Raw genomic sequence first — 21,058 nt, forward strand, 5'->3', positions numbered from 1 at the left:
ATAGAAAGATTCCAAGATTTGACCTTACCATATATATTAATGCAACACAGAGCCCTGGGGTCTATAAAAGCTGCGAGGCATGGGCCACAGGAAAGGAGAGGATTTGGAGCCATGCAATTAGCCTTTAAGGCATTGTGTGCCCTGACAGACACAGCAGATTAGAGTGAGGCCCAGTGAGAGGCCTGAGGACCAGTGAAGCCCAGAGAGGGGCCTGGGCACAGGCACAGACTGGAGGCATCCAGTGGGACTGTGGCCTAGCGAAGACCTGTGGGCAGCCTCCCCAAATATTATAAATAACTTCAAGGCATGGCAGGAGAGATAGTAAGGTGCCCTAGGGGTGGAGCAGGGCACAGTCACAGAGCCATCAGGGGGCATCCCAGCCACTTCTGGGACCTTGACATGTTATAATTAGCGGTCATTATCATTGAAGGGCTTTTAGAAAATAATGTTCAGATTATATGCTAGTTGGTAACACAGGCAAAGAAACTGATGCTATGCATGTTTTTTTAGGGCATCATACATCTCTACGTCTGTTATGTACATCTGTTTCTCCTCTGTCTCAACCCAAAGGAGTGCCTTTCAGCTTAAGAATTATTGTTATTGTTAAATGTAAGTCAATAACTTTATGGGTATTTAGCAGGGATCCTAATTTTATGTTTAAAAATCTCAAATGCTCTGATAAAAAATGCAAAATAATCTGATTAAAAAACCCCAAATCCACGTTTTTCTGTGATTAAAATGAAATGCCTATATATATAGGCATTATTATATATAGGTGTTAGTTGAACAAAATGTTTTATTGACATATTTACAATTTTAAAGCAATTTGGAAGCTTATCAGTGCCTCAGTGATTATAATAAAATAATTCCTAAATACTTATATATTTTGGCATTAGATTTTAGGGTTTTTTTATCCTGGAAAAGCAGCCCTGATATGCTGGTGCCCTGCCCCTTCCTATGCCATTGCTTGTCACTCTCAAGCCACAGCCCCACCAGCCCTGCCAGTGTTCCTCACTACCTACCCACAGCCTGCCACCGTACCCCCACCCCCAGCCCTGCTGGTGCCCTTCACTCCTGAACCATAGCCCCCAGTCCCCACCAGGGCCTCTCACTCCCAACCCACAGTCTCTGTCCCCACCCACCCAGCCCTTGGGACCTGCATCCTGCCTGCTCCCTGCTCTGTGGATGCCAGCTGCAGCTGGCCAGTGGTGTCTGAGCTGTGGCTGCCCTGCAGGGGAGCTGGGAGCTGCTGTGGCCAGAGTGGAGCACAGAGCCCAGCACCACCAATGTCCATGGGTGGCATGGCTGAAGCTGAGCTGAACAAACCCCATGAAGGGAGAGGATGAGAGCTGCCCACTGCAGGGCTCAGGGCTCCCTGCCTTGCTCCCCTCCCCCTGAGGGCCTCTGTGGCCCAATAGGCAGGATCCAGTGCAGGAAGGTGGAGCAGGGTGGCAAGACTCAGTGCCACTGTTGCTGCTGCTGGCAGCCCCCGCCCGCTGCCAGCCTAGGAGCAGTGGGGGAGATGGCAGTGGCACACAATTGTGCCCCCCCCTCCCACTGCTGCCAGGCAGGCAGGGGGCACCTCACTTTGGTAAGGGACTCGCATGGCTGATGAGGAGCTCTTGGTGATGGCAGCACTGATTCTCCCCACCCTGCTGTGCCCTCCTGCACCAGGTTCTTCCCACTGGATTATGGAGCACATGCACATAGTGCCCCTGGTGTCCTGCTCCCCCTACCCCCAAGAAGGCCCTTTCAGGCTGGAACTCTGCCAGCCTGCAATAGGAAACTCACAGTTTCCCACGTTTTTCTCCTTTAAAGGAGAAAATCTGCATTTTCCATGTTTTTCCATGGCAAATGGAAAACCTAGTATTTAGTGTATGAAGATAAAACATATACAATTAATAGATTTGGACATTAAACAATTCCTTTGAAAATAAATGCATGCAAATGATCTGTGTACCAAAAACAAAGACACCAATATGTGAAGATGACATTAAAGAATTTAATAGAAATTGCTATGTATCATTCTAATTGACAGCTGACAGCCAAATCCATCATCTGCCCCTCAAAGGAGTACAACAAAAGATGACTTGGAGCATCAGCTAACAGCTGAGGTTTATACCCTATACCCTGTGTTATAAGTATGCATAAAACACAGTGTCATTATATTTCATGACCTACTCAAAGACAAAGAGTAAAAAATGTAAGACCAGGTACTAATTTAAAAAGGAGTTCTTCTACTTACCTCCACAGAAGCAGGTTTAAGCTCCTACTTCAGATATGTGTGTAGGGTGGAGGGAGAGGAAGGTTAGGGCGGAGAGCAAGAGGGGAAATTTTAACTCCATAATAAAAATGATTTGTTAAAGTACAGCTATACTGTGCAAACTGACTCTGGAAAAAAATGTCTTTGTGGCGTTCCAGGCTTATGTTTTCTCAATGAATTTCATATGTAGGTTGCTCAGTTTCCAAGTAAAAAGCTGTTTTTCTAACTGTCACCTTATATCTTTAACCCTTGGGTATGAAAGCCAAGAAGTGCTGTCTTTCATTCATGTATTTTCATCAGTTACAAAGACATATATATGGCTGGCCAAATACTGGGATTCCACCCTTTTCTTCAAATTCTCTCTCGTTATATATCTGTATAACCCTGCTTCTGTAGTGGAGTCTAAATGGACTTTATTAGGAATAGGGATCCTAACAAAAGGCTAGTTGAGTCTAGATGAGACAGGCAGCTCATTCTCTCAAAGCCATGTAGCTGTGAGAGCACTAATAGACCAGATGATTATAGACTAAGCCAACATGATTCTGAACACAGAGACAGTGGGCTGCTGAATAGGCAGGAGTCATTTTTACTTAGCCCCTTTTCAGAGCAAAACTGTCCTCTAAGGCAGGGCTGTCAAATCCATGTCACGGGGGTAGTGCATGCAGGGGCTGGTGCATGCAGTGTGGAAGCAGGACCCAGTGCCACCAGTGCTCTGCAGGAGGTTGGTCCTGGTCTGGCATGCAGACCGGCTTAGATGCACTTATCCAGCCTTGGGCCCAGGTGAGTTTGACACCCCTGCTCCAAAGGATAAGAAAAGTGCCAGTTTAATGATGTTTGAAAAAAGCAATCAGTTTGCTCCCCTTTACAGTAGTATTTATTATTGCTGCATCAAAGGTGCCCCGACGGTTGTTGCATCCTCAGAACTGACTTGAGTTGACAATAGTATTCACAACGTAAAAAGCTTTAATAGTCTTTGTGGTCATATTTTCTATGGGTTTTCTTTCATCTGCATGCCACAAAACTGCGTGGAAGAGTTCAAAATAGTATATGGGCTTTTGCTCATTCACTGGTACTATAGTTCCAATCTGATCTCTCTGACTGGGTGCAATCTGCAGTGACTGGCATGAATGAGATCAGAATCAGGTGTCACAGGCCAGATTTTTTAAAAAGACATTTAGGTGCTTGAGCCTTTAACAATCAGATTTTATGCTTTTACTGAAACATTTATAATCAGTTCCCTGGGGACAGCCTATGTTGCTGAACAGGCCTTGCCTATTTGTTCTCCCTGCATACCACCAAATCCAGAAATGTGGTGGTGATGAAGCTATTCTGGGGTACACACCCCTGTGGCTTCTCTCCAACATGCTGTAATCAGGGGCCCAAGATCAGCACCAGTGGGCACTCTGGGAATGGTTTTACCACATTTTTGGTTTAGTGCGTGCAAATAAGAGTTGGTCGAGAGGCATGCAAGAAAACAGGCATTTACAGTGGCACCTGGAACAAGGCATAGACACCCCTAGCATTTTTCCAGGTCTCTGTTTCTCTTTCATAAAACAACATCAACCCTGAGGTTTTCCAGCAGAAGAAAAGGAGGTGGAGGCACAACAAGAAGAAAGGAAGACACAAGCATTACTAATGATGTTTCTGGTGACTGATTTATACAGTAAAATCACATAGTTGTCTGTTGTCAACTTTGACATAAGATACTAATAGCAAAGAGCTCTCAAGGAGTAGACCCAGAATTTGATTTCTGGAAGCCATTCACAGCCAGGAGCTTTCTCATTTTTTTCTCCCTAGTACTATGGCTTTTACTTACAAACTCTGAACAAGGAAAGAATATTATGCAAGCCATCCATTTCAGTAAAAATTGAAATGAACCACTGTAAACCACAGACTCTTCCTCACTTCTGTGCTCAAATGGGGCACATACCCATTTATGAAGGAGGGAATCAAAGCAGTACACAGGTATAAATGTTTAATATGGTCAATTTTGGAAAGCAGAAAATAAAAAAGGTGTTTAAGTAAAAACAAAGCACAAGTCAATGTCATTTATTAACCTACTCATCACACTGTGCAGTTGTATAACAATATAAGTTGTTGTAAAATATTTAAATTATCTGTAAAATATTTAACCTCCATTTTTACATCTACCTCTTTCCCTGGGGAGCTTTGTCTCTGTCCTTGTTAGTGCAAGAGCCAAGGATAATTATATTCATACATAGATTTCAAGGCCAGAAGAGGCCAACACAATTATCTAGTCTGAGCTCCTGCATAGCATGGGCCATAGAATTTCACAAGGGATGCTTGCCCTAAACCCACAATTGCTGACATAACTAGAGAAGACGTTTCAGGCAGACTCCCCATCTTGATTTAAAGATATCAAATGATGGGGAATCCACCACCTCCATAGAAAATAGTTCTTCAGGTTAATTTCTTTCCCCATTATTTTTTGTTTGAATTTGTCTGCTTTCAGATCCCAGTCTCTGGCTTTAACCATGTCATGGTCTACTAAATTAAGCAGCATGCTTGTTGATCGCGGTTGAGTTACCTCTTATTCTTTTCTTTGTTAAGCTAAATAGATTGAGCCAGCAATGTAGGGATGTGGCCAAGAGCCAGGGCAAAAGGGAAACAGCAGCCTTCGGATCACAAGTGTGAATGCAAACACACAGCTGCTGGAAGCAGATGCTTATTTTCACCACCTACCCCCAAGGCACTTGCCCCTATTGCCCCTCCCTTATACCACTGGATTGAGCTTTGTTAGTCTCTTGATAAAAGGGCAGATTTTCCTAACATTAAATGATTCTTGAATACAGGACCTGGCCTTCCTCCATGCACCCTAAAAGAAACAGAAAAGCAGGCAGGACCAGTCCTAGCTCTCCTGGAGAGGGATTGGTGCCACTCTACTTCATTTTAAATCTCTATGATATACTTACATTGCTCTCACCACTATAGCACAGAACCACCTCAGAATCTTTTATGTCATTTATTACAATGTCCATGTCAGTGCCCTCCTCCCCACCTTACAGATGGAAAACTGAGAAACTAAAGGTAGATCTGCACTTCAGGTCCAGTGACATATGCTGGGATGTCTGCAAGCATGTCTTGCCCACCTGCTCACACTACAGGTGCCAAACTCAAAAATGCAGCAGTGAAACCACTTTTGGAGCATCCTTTGTCACCTTTTTGAGACCTCTGCTTCTAGCATGCTTGAAAGAGGCTGAGGGGGGGATGCTCCCAGAGTGGCTTTACCACCATATTTCTCCATTTTGACTAAGCAATTTGAGACAGAAGACCAGGACATACTTTCTAGGATTTGTTGGGGACGTAGTATAGACCTTAATTGATATGAATGGAGCATGCCTTTGGTGGCTGGGGAGGGCATAGCTGCAGTGGCGGCGGGAGCCTGGTGGCAGTGAGTGGGGAGCTCTCACAGATGCTGTCGGCCGGGGGGTGGCAAGTGCCAACTGCAGGTCGGCGACCACCCACAGGCGCCTTCGGCAGTGGCCAGGGGTGATCATGGACCACCCACTTTTTGCAAGGGGTGCACCATCACGTGCACCCCCTACACGCCCCTGCTAATTGATTTGCTCAAAATCACAATATAGCAGAACAAGGAATAGATTCTAGGTCTCTCGAGGGCAATATTTGAACCTCCAGATCAACCTCCCTCTCTAAAATTACTATAAACATAAACAGGGTTTTACTATATCCAAGTTTTCTAATAATAGGGAGAATTCATATAGCACTTTTCAGTGTAATACCAGTATAGAAACATTAAGATCTGCTACAATGTGACTGAGTTGTTTTGTATATAGTTCCCTTGATAAACAAAAATTCTGAAATCTCAATGTACTGGTCTGTTCAGAAGAGGGGTTCAGGTACTTACTGCTACACCCGTCTTAAAAAGGAGGTAATGGATAGTCTGTGTTACATCTGCTGCATGCATTAGGTTGTGATAAGGATTTTTGTGTTTGCTGTATCCAACTTCCAATGCTTCGACAAAGGAAACGAGAGCAGAAATGGGAATCTAAAATGAGAAGCAGCAAGTTAAAGCTGTAAAATACATTTATGACAGAATTATCTTTAATGATTAGCATTTTTAGAAGTCACTTGCATTTAGTGCTTCAAACTCTGGTTTATGCTTCATAAATAAATAATAGCCTAAAGCGTCTTAGCAGACACTCCAGAGACAGTGTGAATCAAGACGTTTATTTTACCCACTCTGACTTGCCCATTCCTAATTACATTTCAGATGAATCACACATGCATACACATATACAAGACAGTGGAGTACTATGTGCCTGTTTGAAGACACATGCAGAATGAAAAATAACACACGCTACTTGGCTGACTGCCTCTGGAGAAGTATTTCTAAATAGGTCACAAAGTGTTTGTCTGTTTCCATGACCCACTGATATATATCATTGCTTCATAACTCATGTCCTAGATTTGTAATGATAAATACTATAGGTTGTCTGAAACATTCCATAAGAAAAGCGTTATTTATCAGAGTCTCCATGTAGTTAATGTTTGCCAAATTCTCCTTTCTGGTACTGTATAGGCTTGCTGTGCTCATTTCCTTCAATAGCAGTACTATGCACTTATGTGAGAGCAGAATTTAGTGAGCTTTGGAGAAGCAGAGGCTCAGTATTGGTGATGTAAGTTTAACTGCATGAGCAACAGAACTGAACTACCTGCCCCCTGCCTCCTCCCGCCATGCTGGTGTCACCCATTCTTACTACGCGTTCTAGAAACTCTTGTATGATGGTTGTGTGGATTTCTACAATCCTTGGGGCTACCAGCCAGAAGAAAACTGGATATCACTTCTTTTGCTAGGGGCATACATGGGCTTGGGGGTACAAGTCTGACTGATTTACCCTTCCCAGAAAACTGCAATAGGGAGTGGGAACCTCTGGAGAAAATAAGTATCAGAGAAGCAGAAGACCAAGGGCGAATTTCTGTAAGGCAAAATGGTGAAAATCTCTTAAGAATAGGTATTTTTTTCCTCATGAGATTTCTACTATTTCAGTCTATGTGCCAGATTTAATACAGAAAAACATCTTCTAATGCAGTAAAAGTTACAGTGTGGCTGGAATGAAAGTTGGTTGGAGTCTAGTAAACTCTGGAAAGACGGGGTGAGGGGTGAGGGTTGAATTTGGAAGAAGCAGCACAACTCAGAATTACTGACCTTAAAGCGATTGATTAGATCATAGCGTGTGAGAAGTTCATAGAAAATGAATTTCAGCGCGTGATCACCACTAGCATCATTTAGTGCAAATACGTCGAAGGACCACTTGTCTACATTCTGCAAGGGGATAGGAAAAAGGTGTTTATACAGTCAATCCTTTTGCGATTATAGTGCAAGCTCTGCCACGTCAAATCTTTAACAAATGAGAAAGTGTCACTGTCTGGAACACACAGAAAAATATCCATTGCTGTCTCTAGATGACTCTGATTTTATTTAATCAAAGTATATTTTGTTTAACTCTGCAACATGTCATGATCACCGCAGACCTGGCAAAGAAGTACGTTCAGCTCCGGTCACTTAAGATGTTGGGCTTTAATCAAAAAAGCCTGAATCTCGAAAGGTTTAGAAACCTGGTTTAGTTTGGATCTGCCTCATTGCATTAGTTGCAGCACTGTGCTACTTCCTAAAACTAGGAAAATAACCCACACTAAAGCTACTTGGAATAGTAAATATAGCCTTTTTAATGATACCACTGTGCTTCATCTTCCCAAGTCTGCAGAGTCTCTGCAGTTCTCACAAGATGATGTTCTCTAATGAGACATATTTTAACTTGTAGTCAGGGCTAGGAGCATAAGAGAGCAGTCTCTCTTGTGATAAAAATAATGAAAGAAATATCAGCCTAACTCTGAGGTCTTGTTTTCACTGGGCATTACTCAGCTTTCAAGAGCTGGCAGGCAAATACACACTGACAGGGATTGCCAGGGGATCTGTCTATAAGCTAAACTAAAATCAAGACAAACAAACAATTAACCTCCTAAGACAAATTCCTGACCCTTTTCTCTTGAACTGTAAGAGGACCCAGCAGTGGAAATGGAATGTGTCTGTTGTGCAAAGAATGAGAAGTTTATAGGAGTGGTCTTAGGATGCTCAAAATGATGAGATACGGGATTTGGTTAGGGGAATATACACCCAACATATCATCCAAAGTGAGAGGAAATCAAAAGAGGAGGTAGGATCTAAACACGAGACAGCTAAAGAGCTATTAATATTCTTTTCACTGTTTGGTCTATATATAGGTACTGATGCTATCTTTGACGTCAGTCGAAAACTCTCATTGATTTTTGCAGTGTAGGATCAAGCCTACTGAACTCAGGATTAGCTCCTTGACAAATCTGCCTGTATTAGGGAGGTGAAAATGCCCAAACACTTCTGGAGTGGCCGGGGGGTATATGTAGACCTAGAAGCCAAATGCACTCCTTACCTTTCCCCTACACATACATACACACACCTCATCTTGCTCCACCCTGCTGTTCCACACTGATCTATTTATAGACCGACTCGCAAATGCACCTGGGGGAACACTGTGCAGCAATGATTTCTTTTTCTGAACCAAAAAAAAAGTGTCTTTACCCTTTCAGTAGTTTTATGCATCACAAAGCACCAGATGAAGGAACAGTATCCAAAGTCAAACATTCAAATAGCATTCAGTTACCTTGTTACCTGCATATTTAATGATGTGTATTTAATGATGCTGAATAATCACCCAATACTTTAGTATAAGTTTAACTAACTGTTACAGAGCCTAGAGCTTTCTAAAATGCTTTTTTTTTTTCCTCTCATTGTGATTTAAATCTAAAGATACAAAATAAACCAATAAAGAATAGGGGGGAAACGGGGATTAAAAACCCTGTTCCATCCTCCCTCCCTCTAATAATGCTGGAAAATAGATCCAGATAGCAATTGATTCATTCTGGTTTTAATATTATTCTTATATTGCACATTATCATAACATAAATATCCAAAACTTAATGTGACCCTAATGTTATTCTTTTTTTTTTTTTTAAAGATAAATGTATTCCCCCAGGCTTCCAGGAAAATTTCACAGTAGGAGAAAAATCACAGCAATGTTACACTAACTGCCTATGCTGGTGTGAAAGTAATCTTTATAAAACAGGGTCAAATAGCCACATCTAGTTGGGAGATTTCCAACTGCTGCTTCTGCTGAGTGGGAAATTATACATTGAAATGGGATGAAGACCTGCTGGGTGCAGTAGGGGAAAGCATTAATTGGTACAAGGCTGAGCACCCTCTACTTTTATTGAAATCATTGGGTAGAAATTACATTTAGTACTGTGCAAAATAGAGCCTGTAGTTAGGATTAGTCCAAGAAGAAGATATTGCAATGTAATGTCCTTTTTTTTTTTCTTGATCTCTGTAGCAGAAACAAGGGGAGTTATAGCCAGGGGAGTTATAGCCAGGAGAATGATACAAGATCATCAATGCAGCTATATTTGGCCTGGGACCAACTTTTTAATCTTTTCTGACTGCTGAGAACTTTGATGTGCTTCCTGCAGCAGCCTATCCAAGCATATCTGAACTGCTCTTCTTAAAGTGCCTATTAAAGATTTACATCTTTAAATTGGAAGCTTTCCTCCACTTTCAAGTTCCGTCATGGGGTTGACTCCCAATTCCCCAAGGCACTTGCCTCAAAAAAGATTGTATATCAGCTATGCATGTATATGGATGCCTTTAGATCCATGCGCAAGAGATGGGGATCAGCTTTAGGTAACTTTACTCATTAAAAAACAGACTTTCTGTGAGGAAAAATGCCTTTATTTTTAGCTAACTTAAAATCATTCTGGAAATCACATGTTTCTGCCAAATGTTTAGAGGTAATCTGCAACTGATGTAAATTGTTACAGTTTTGGAGCCATGACAATTTACACCAGGTGGGGATCTTACCCTTAAGATCAGATGGGGAGAAAATGAAGTTAAATTCAAGATTTAACTACCTTGATGGCCCTCATCTAACCATTTCAGCAGTGTTATCTTCTAAACAGGATGATTGGGATCTCATACCTCCACAATTTGAGCCTGATTCCACAAGCCTCCCATGTACAGCACTCCAACTGGGAAAGTGTTGGATGTACAGGGATGGCAGGATCAGGCACAATATGCCTCTTGAGAGAAACAAAGCAAGGGGAGGCCAACGAATGTCAAAGAGCAACAAGGGACACTGAGGCCTTGATCCTGCCAGAAGACTGGATTTCTGCATATCTCAGTAAATCATCTACTGCAGCACAACTAATTTTACAAGCTGTGCAGTGCTAACGTACTGAGAACAGTCAAACTTTCAGGGAGGTGTTCTGTGGATGAAGCTTTAACACATCAGTCATAAATTGTGATTTCCTAACACTTTCAGGAATGTTCAGAGAGAGGAAAGATGCAACTCTGTGAAAGTTCCACCCTGAAAAAAAAAGATCTTTAAATCCTTAAACTACTTAAGGAAGTGGATGGGGATAGGATTAAGAAAGTGGGTGGGGGATAGGAGGGACTGGGAAAACAGCATACAAGTCCACTCATTTTTAACAGCTCATTGTTAATAAGTGGTTATTGTTTTGCTTTACTATCATGCATACCATTTGGGGAAGCCAAATTAATTTTAAAAAATTGTTTACATTTATATTGTGCGCTCTGTGAATTCAGTCACTAAATGGTAACAACCCAGTTTTATCAAGCAAGTCCCAGGTTCTCTTGTGTTGGTATCTTAGGAACTTCTATGTAGAGGCCAGAGGTGTCTTATTTTTTCATTTCAAAGGGTTAAAAAAAACCCTTGTTTTTATTTTTAATGATTAAAAACAAAAATCAGGATGCATTGTTTAGAAAACAGAATTTACTCTGCATATACCATGGTTCAAACAAACCAGTTGAAAGAGTGCTTGGCAGGACAAACAGTGGTTGGAGGGAAAATTTAAACAAATAGAGGCATAATCAAAGTTGTTCTTTTGCTATGAAGTGAATACTAACCACACATATTCAGATTGCTACATTGGTCACAACCTTGGGATAGCCTTTGGATAACTCAAATACAGATGTCCCATGAGCCATTTCAGAAACAAATGCTCAAAAGTATTAGGGGCCACACCTCTCAAATGTAAGGGAGTTTGGATTTCATTGCGATTTAGCTCTTGTCTCAGTTATGTAGGAGGAACTGGTCTGGGACCATCAGCTTTTTAAAAGCAAGCTGAAAGCAGGCAAATAGTGGTCACTGGCCTTATCCAACTGGACTGGATTGAAACCAACAACTGAATGCACTATATCCCATTAATGGGTAGAGATGACTAGACAAATTTTCTTCATACATTATTTCAAATATGAACATAATACATAATTCAAGGAAAATTGTTCCCATTTCAACCAGCTGTACTAGCTACCGCTGATAACTCTAGTCACATTCATGTTCTCAAAATAACTTTAAAAATATATCCATGAATTCAAAAGAACAGCCATATAGGATTGCTTATTTCACTTGCAGCAAAATTCGTTAATACTTTTCTTACTGTCATTTCATGTGCCCTGACTTATTCTAGCTAGAATTAATTATGTTTACATCATTTAAATAAACCTGTCTGAATTTCTCTCTCTCCCTCTCTCTCATATATTTTCAATTTATTAAGTCAATACAAAAGGGTTAACAGTCCTTGGTCCATGTCCCTTTCTAGGCCCAGCCTATCCCTAAATACTCTTTAAATGAAAGGAACCATTCTACCTTCAAAAAACCAAAAAATACAAAGACAAATAGACTGATATGTTAGATTATGGTGTAAAAATATTTCTGGGTTAAGTGTATTTATGTTGTAATACTGTTGCTTGCCTCAGTTTCCCTGACTAGCTTGTGCATGGGCAAAGAAGGGGTTAATGAGGCCTTAACTAAAACTTAGAGCTTCCCAGTTGCCAGAGGAGACAAGATGCACATCCATCAATAAGGAATTGAACGGTCTTCTTGACACTTCAACAAGGTGGGATTGGTAAACTTCCTTTGGAGATAAGTTAGAAAGCATCAAGGGAAGCAGAGGGAGATAAGCTTCACACAATGGATGGAAAGGCCTGACTAGGAGTATGTCAGCCTGAGAGCTGCAAAATGGGGAGGGGGGGGGGGGCTTCAGCTGTGCCGACAGGAGAAGAGCTGTGCAGACAGGAGAAGAACAGCTGAGCTAACTTTGGGGGTGTTCAGGGCTGTGCAGGTTGGACAGGGGATAAAAGGACTGCTTAATTTTTTGGAGTTGGGGCAATAAATGCCTTTGCTGAAGAGAGGGGTATAGGTTGTAGCTGTGTTGGTCTAAGGTAGGGTGGCCATCATAGAGGACAGTTCAGTTGTCCTGTGTCCTCTATTGATACAAAATCTGACACCTTTATGTCCTCTATTTTTCTCTTCAAGAGAAGTGCACTTCAAGAGAAAAACAGAGGACATAAAGGCATCGGGTTTTGTATCAATAGAGGACACAGGACAACTGAACTGTCCTCTATGATGGCCACCCTACCTTAGACCAACATGGCTACAACCTATTCTTCTTCAAGAGAAAAACAGAGGATATAAAGGCATCTGGTTTCGTATCAATAGAGGACAGTAGCATGTCCTCTGATGGCCACCCTAGTCCTAGGACATAGGCAAACAAGGTTCTTTGGGTAAATCTGATATCTTTTATTAGACTAACTCAAATAGTTGGAAAAATTCTTCTTAGCAAGCTTCCAAATATAAATACCCTTCGTCAGGCTGAGGAAGCGTCTGCTTCACTGCTGGTTATTCAAGGTGCACGTCTTCCTTTGAAGAAGTGAAATCCCTGTCACAGGAGCTGAACTGGAAGGTAGGCCCACAGATAACCAGGGAGGGTCAGGCAGTGAACAGCCAGGCTCTCAAGGGTTGAAAGGAGTCAGAGCTCCCACCTCTAGAAGCCAAACCAGCATGGCTGCAGGAGGAACAGAGACCAGGCAAGGCCTGGGGTCCAGAGCAAGCACTCCCCTGCGGGAATCCATGATAGCTACTGGTTGTGGTTCTAAGAAAAGACAGGAGTAAAGGAAAATATCAGAGGTACAGATCCCTCAAGAGAAAGGTCTCTGGATCTCGTCTGTGGGTAGGTGATTAGCTGCCAGAGAAGATTGTAGCAGGGTGCGGGGCCCGAGGCAAATTGGCCTGTGCGGGGCCCGGACGCAGCAGCAGGGGGAGGAGAGACGGTGACGAGCAGCCACATACGAAGCCGGCCTGGCTCTGCAGAGCCCCCCAAAGCATGGGGGCCTGGGGCAGTCGCCTCCATTTGCCCCTCCACCAGGGATGGCCCTGTTCGCTGCTAATCAAACTAAGCAAGCAAAGCAGCAGAGAAATCCATTCAATATGTATTTCAGTTCAACACATAGAACATTTGCATTGGTTTGCTTACTCCAGTATAACAGGGATCTCTCTTACCCATTTAGAGACTACATATGGTTTCTTGCAACAATTTATAACTTTAGCTGCAAATTGGTTCATGACCTTGATGGTTTATGTTAACCTGAATGCATAAGGCACTATAACATGCCTGTCTTCTCATTCAAAATCTCACAACTGGGAAGCAGCTGGTTTTTTCCCCCACAATTGAAAGCATTTTCCTATGTACACTATATAAAAAGCAGACAAAATAAGAGGGAGAATAAAACAACCCCTACCAACTATCACAGTATTCTTTCAGCCTCTGGTAACAATCCTTGAATTAGGATTACCTTTAGTACTCCAATTACAGCTGGTGGGTAGCTCAGTCCAACCATATTTGATGTCCGTCTATACATCCTACCAAGATAAAATGGTAAATCAATAGATAATATAAACAGTAAGACAAGGCTATAGGAGACATCATTTACTGCAGCCAAACAGACTGTAGTTCCTACTTTTGTCCTTCAAGGATCCTCCATATCCTTATTGGACACCTACACATTATTTTTATTGTCCTCATTTTACTTCCTTACTCCTACAACACACACTCTGGTGGTGTTTTTCCCCTGGCAGAACAGACCAAGACTTCATTTGGCACCTTCACGAGGCAGAAGGACTGCTCTTCAGAAATGAGACTTTACTTTCCGCCATGGCAACTGACCACATTTCTGCTCAATCCTTTCACCTGTTGCTGGCCCAAGACAGCATTTCAAGATAGCTTCAGAAAATGTCTCATTGAATGGAAACATTTAATGCATGTATGACAGTTGCTTCTGGTGAATGGTGCATTTACTTACGTATCTGCAAAAAGCGTTTGTGATCTTTACTTGTTAAGATGAATTCATTCATCAACTAGCCTTAGTTAAAGCATCCCTGAAGCAACTTTAAAAATGTGAATTTTAAATTTAGAACATAAATGAGCACATTTATAGGCAGCATAATTGTTCACTGCTATCACTTTATCATTCCCTGCAGCTGCTCTTCCCCAGGTCATGATCCACTTCAGAGATCCAGAACAAAAGGGTAATTCCAGAGAACAGAGATTGGACAGCCTCTATTCCCTTTTACTGGTAATGGAAAGAGTAGCCCTACTAAAGAAATGTATGAAAGCAAATAGTTTTTAACTATGACAACTATCCCACATAAGATTTGCCACATTTTTTTAAATAAATGCAACATTTCAACAGGAAATAATACTTTAACACGTATTTTGAAAAACTGATTCCAATAGTTATAGAAAGTATTTAAAACAAAAATTGATCCATTCAAAAATTTGTATAATTAAAAACAAATTTGAATATTTGTTTTTTTGCAAATACATATTTTAACTATCTGAGTCAGTAATTACCCATAAAGGTAAATAACAGAGGGTGGCTGAAGGAATAATAATATGATCATTTGCTACAAGTTAGTCACGAACACTCCATGACTCAAGTAAGTTCAAAATAATCTAAATTAATTGCATACATTTTTTCAACAGATAATTTGATAGCTGGATACTAATATATAATAGTATCTTGTCAAAATGTTGAGAAATGAAGCAATGTCTGACAAACCCCAATAGGTCTTGCAAAAATTGTGACTTCTATTAATAGCATACAAGCTGGATTTTCAGGATCACCAATAGAAAATTGATTATAAATATGTAGAAGGAAGCTATTGTGTTTCTATGTGGTCTTTCATATAATGTGCCAAAGCTGTCTGAGGTACCTTTACAGGGGCGGGCAATTATTTGGGGCAGAGGGCCACTTACTGAGTTTTGGCAAGCCATCGAGGGCCACATGGCAGGCAGCCAGGGACAGATAAATATTAATTTTCTAAAATTTTTAGGGGCCCCGCGGCCCAGATAGAATGACCTGGTGGGCCACATCCGAATTTTGCTCACCCCTGCTTTAAGAGGTACCCTTGATGACATTCTTATAAACCATGTTGCTAACCTAGAGTGATGGCATGAATATCTACTATTGAAATATACTATCTAAAACACTTTTTTCCTTTTTAAATTCTTTTACAGAAAAAGTTCAGCAAAAGAAATTCTAAAGTGCACCTGGAGTCCAATTCAGTATGATCATTAGTGAGCTCACCTTCATTTATTTACAGAATCAGTTTGTGCTTGCTTACACATGCATTGAGTTCAGCTGGCGGGTATTTCCAAGGGTGTGACTCCACTTTCTAGTTTGAAGAATCAGAGTGTCAAGAAAGACAACTTCCTCAGCAAAGAAAGGTGGGACATTGGCAGCTGGAAACAAATTCAGTTTTAGGAGGTTCAGAAGTTTGAAATTAATATTGATCCACCTCTAGAAGTGTGATTTTGTACAAATTGAGGGACTCAGCAATGGAGGGGACTTGGCGAAGAGATTCAATCTTTCAGTGGAATCCTTTGAAAGCTCTTCAGTTTTCAGTCTGATCTTGGTCTGAATCTTCTTTGTGACATATAATTCAGCAAATGCTATGATGTAGACTTTTTGTTTTATTTCTTTGTTTTGTTGTTTAAAATGAGCTAATTGTCTGCCCTTTGTAAGACCTAATGGACGTTAGAAAGATACTGTGTTAAAACAGGAACTGATTTGGTTGGTTTTGGTGAAACCCTTAATCTTATCATAGGACTGTTTATGACACATGTTATCTTTCCTCTTTATGGCCACTTGCAAACGCATATGTAAAAGTGGGGAAAGGCCCAAATGAAACAATTACAACATAAGATTTGTATGATTGATAATGAGCACTTAGCACACAACAATTTAGTTTATTATTTCTTTTTTAGCCCCAATCTCCATTCCTTGTTCAGTTCTCTGTAACCAAACAAGCTGAACCAACAAAAATTGTCTTCATTTGATATTAAAGGTTCAACCTGTGCTTGGCCAGTCACTGAAAAAGAATGATTAAATCTTCTTTTACCTTTCCACGAATATCCCAGCTTGCACTGCATGGACAATGCTCCTGAACCGGGGCTTTTCCTCAGACCTTTTAAGCATCATCCCCATCTGCCGTGTGAAGGTGGAGGCCAACCAGTCCCGGACCTCAGAGGGCACGGAGTCTGACTGGATATCACTGAGCTCATCTTCTGTATCCAATAAACGCCTATAAGAGGGTAGAAAAATGGATAAACAGAGTGTTCCTAAGAGAGGTTTCTAACATAATTTTCAAGCATCTCAGACATGCTCTAATTAAAGCAGTTATTAAAAATTCACTCTTTTTCTAAACTTAATGGAACACATTTTTGACAGTCTATAACAGATTATTTACTTTCTTGGACAGCCGCATGCCAGATTGCGAAGCTCTCTACTAGGCTAATAAACAAGACAGTCAGCATGATGAAACAGAGCTACATAACCCTCCCATGATTTCTCATCTTCAGCTTGTCAGCATTCATGGACCCAATCTTGCCACCATTCTAAGCTGATTGATATTAATGTGAAATTTCCAAACAGGATCCAGACAATAATGTGCTTTGAAGTTTGGGTAATTTTACCCAAAACAATTCTTTAGAAGTAAGTTTAACATTTGTTAAATGGATTGGCGGGTCAGATTCGGAGACTGGAATCTTTTATCTAAGCATGCAACAAATGGTAAACAGGAACATAAACCCCACAATACCTCCTCACCAGTTTGCCCTAATCCTGAACTTGAATGGCTACCTGAAGAAAATAGTTCATTTTCTTTGTCCCTTCCATTCTTGGACTCTCAACTGAGAATGACAACTGTGCCAACAATGTAGACCCTTAACCACCAAAAGTCCATGTGAACACCAGACAGCCTGAATAACCAGGGGTTATTTAGTCTGAAAAAGAAGAGACTGAAATGGGGTTTGATAACAGTCTTCAAATATATAAAGAGGAGTTATACAGTTCTCTGTGTCCACAGGGCACAGAACAAGAAGTAATGCTTTTAAACTGCAAAAGGGGCATTTAGATTGGATATTAGGAAGAGCTTTCTAACTATGAGAATAATTAAGCAGTGGAACAGAGTTTGTGGAATCTCCATTATTGCAAGCTTTTAAGAGCAGATCAGACAAACACTTGGTTGAAAAGGTTTAGAAAGGGATGAGCCTGCCTTGAGCAGGGAAACTAGATGACCTCCTAATATCCCTTACAGGTCTATTTTTTCAATTATTCTGTGATCCTCATATCAAAATATTTATCAAAGACAGACTACATGTGGTTTTACAAAGGGAAAAAGTGTCTATGAAGCTGTAGGACATCAGAAAAAAAAGGATCTCATAGTCATGAAAGTTTTTTCATTATGAAGTACTATAATATATAATACTTATGTTTTTAGTTATAATATGAACATGTCCTTAAATTACATTCTTTCCCTAGCAGAATATATTTTTAGTTAATTATCACTTTCAGGTTGTTTTTTCCAGGAAGCTTAAAGAAACTTTCAGAGAATATACTGAAGAATAAAGATCTGTTTTACATATTCCCTCTGAGTAATAACTAAAGATTAGCTTAAGTTAAATAACTTCCCTTGTAAACAATCAGCACTTAATTTAATGGCATGAATTATCAACACATATGTGAAGTTAACCTACCTGGTTTCATCAATGTACACTGACTCAAGGACGGTAGCTGCATATTCCAAATTCTTTTTTAAGTCTACAACTGAAGCCTCTCCTCTCTCTAACTGCTTTACCAAAGACCGCAACCTAAGAGAGAAAGACAAGAAGCTGGTTAACATAGAGAGAAATGTGTTTGAGACTGATTACAAAATACTATCCTATACAAAATATAGCCTCATTTATTGTCAACGAAGAGCCTGTGAAGTCTGCAAATATGCCATCTTACCAAACATAATTTTAATATTTTGGATAACATTTGTCCATAAGAAAGGTCATAAAACTTTTTCTTCCTTTACAGTATATTTCCGAAGAAGAGAGATCTTAACCCTGTAAGATACTGGATGCTTGCAAATCACACTGAAATGAATGAAAATAGGTGGTGAACATATAGTTTGGAAATATGATGAAATTGTCACTATTGGAAATATTGCAAAATAAACCCAAGAAAATCTTAGGAAATACCATACTTACACTTTTCATTATAATGTGAATATGGCCTCGATTTACCTTCCATTATGCTAGAGGCATATTTAAAATTATCACTGAAAACTGGGGTCCTTTTGAAAATGAAATCATTTTGTGAAAAATATTCATCATTTTGTGAATAAATATTACTCTAAAACTGTCCTATTTTTCAGAGGAATCCAAAGCAAAAAGAGTGTTCAATTCTCTCTTTCTTCTACTACCTTCTTTATTTCTGCTATATCATTTTAGTGGCAAATTGAAAAAAGGGATAAAAAAAAAGGGAGAGAAAATGTAAAAATGGAAGAAAAGGGGGAAATACCAAAATCACATTTTAGACACAAAACAAAATCAAATAATGTTTTCACACACAAATTTAAAATAAATAAAACAATTATAGAATAAAGATTTTAATGTTGGTCCGTTGTGAAAAGTCTTTACCATTTTAGTCCAACTACAATATTCAAATATACAACTAACAGTGTGGGAATAGATAATAAATATATAATCTGGCCTCAATAAAATGCAGTGGTTTAGACAGTATAGCAAACTCCTTCCCAATGTCCCCACTGTTCAGAGCAGTCAGTATGCCCCTATGCAGCAAACTAGCACTTCTCTGTAGCTGCTATATTGTTCTGCAAAATGTCAGTTTTCAATATCAAAACATTAAGAATGTGAACTGATGCAAAGAGGTCCACATGAGTTTAAAGAGAACGTGAAACAATTGCTCTATGGCTGCCCCGTTCACCTTAACACAGCTGCCTGGTGATGACCATTAAATGTCACCCATTGTAAGCCATTTTCTTCGTAGTGCAAGAGGAATGGAAAGGGTCACTGATCTGCACAATTGACAGGAGCATCTTATTTGGTGACTCAACTGGGTGGCATTTCAGACACAAATACTTATGCATCCCCCAATCAAAAAACAGTCAAGGTCAAAGAGCTTAACAGAGCCAATGGAAATATTCAACCCTAAATAGAAAGGGAACAAGTGCAAGGAGCCTAGGGAAACAAAAGTGCCCACACAATCTTATTTTGAATATATGCACAATTTATTGTGAGTGGCAACATATTTTTTGTGTGGGTACAGCTTGGAAAAATGCCACCACCTGCTCTTACCATGAAATTTGACTCTTGGCCAATGTAGCATGAATTTCCTGAAAAACTGACATAATTACATTGTCAAGTGTGATGGCAGATAGAGAGAGAGCCCTGTCATCACTTAGTCCTCACCAATTCTTGTACCTTCTTGCCCCCCTATAAAGATGGAGGGAAGACATATAACTGCCTTGTAGTATCTTCTTCCCTTCCCATACTGTACCTTATGTCCTCTTACTCCCTGAACTAATTATCAAAAATATTACATTTGCCTTGGCTGGAGGAGTTAATAGTGCAGCAATCAGTTTGCCTTTCTTGATTTTTATTTCATTGATTGCAGCACACAGCAGGTCTGCACCACAAGACACTCAAATATTCGTATTCAATAACAGCACAATGTGTGACTCCTGCTGCATGGCGCCAACATCCATCAAACAAGAAGATTACACAGAGTATAGAGTGCATCAAGCATTTGGCTAAACAGAAGTAAAGTTGTGTGAATGAAAGTGTGACACACAACTGGGGGTCCTAAGTGAAAAAATTGCATTGTCTGACCATTCATTTTCTGCAAGTACTTCTGCTTTATCTATTAGCTGCAGCTCTTGACTCTTACTTCTATTAATATGAAGCCATTGATATTTTCCTTTTATAATGTTATAAAAGCATTTTTATTTTGTTAAAACAATTCTGAATAAATCTGAAACATTAAGCTAGGTCGTCACTCTGAACAGAACCTGGCACTAGAGCTAGGCAAAACCTAAAATCTTATAAAAAAGGAAGCTTATGGTCAGCTGAAATTATTAATGGATTTAAATCAAGTCACCAAATAGTTTTGACCAAAATGAACTGCTGAAACAATTTATTTTAACATTTGCCAAAAGAGGTGACATTACCATCATGCCTTATTCCCCATTGATTAGGGCACTCACATACAGGTAACCTTAGTTCAGTTTCTGCCTCTGCTTGAGGACGGCTGAATCACATTTACCATTACAAAGGAGAATGATCCATCCACCACACTACCTGGTACTCTTAGTTTCTTCTCATATGCTGTTGTACTTTGTTATAAAATACTTCAATATTAATTGAATCAGAGAGTAATGAGTCTGTGATCTGGTGGTTTGGATACTCCTCTGAGATGTGAGAAATATAGGTTCAAATCCCTTAATCAAACAAAGAAATGATTAGCACTTGATATCAATTAAGAGATTGCCCTACTCCCAGGACCTGTTCATTAAGTCA

At 40.2% G+C, this 21,058-nt stretch overlaps 1 protein-coding gene across 14 annotated transcripts in view; it reads right to left on the reverse strand.

The window, feature by feature from the left end:
- PDE1C (phosphodiesterase 1C) overlaps nt 1-21,058 on the reverse strand; it is a 306,544-nt gene that overhangs the window by 97,384 nt on the left and 188,102 nt on the right. For all 14 annotated transcript variants that reach the window (XR_003093365.1, XR_003093364.1, XM_025200593.1 and 11 more), the window contains 5 exons: nt 18,230-18,343; nt 16,594-16,776; nt 13,986-14,052; nt 7,452-7,568; nt 6,150-6,290 (listed from right to left, as the gene is read on the reverse strand). Coding sequence is in view for 12 of the 14 variants with exons in the window: in XM_025200593.1 (XP_025056378.1) it covers nt 6,150-6,290; nt 7,452-7,568; nt 13,986-14,052; nt 16,594-16,776; nt 18,230-18,343 (622 nt within the window). In the remaining 2 variants the exon portion in view is untranslated. The remainder of the gene's footprint in view (nt 1-6,149; nt 6,291-7,451; nt 7,569-13,985; nt 14,053-16,593; nt 16,777-18,229; nt 18,344-21,058) is intronic.

Source organism: Alligator sinensis, unplaced genomic scaffold (genome assembly GCF_000455745.1).
Source record: "Alligator sinensis unplaced genomic scaffold, ASM45574v1 scaffold86_1, whole genome shotgun sequence".
NCBI lineage: Eukaryota > Metazoa > Chordata > Crocodylia > Alligatoridae > Alligator > Alligator sinensis.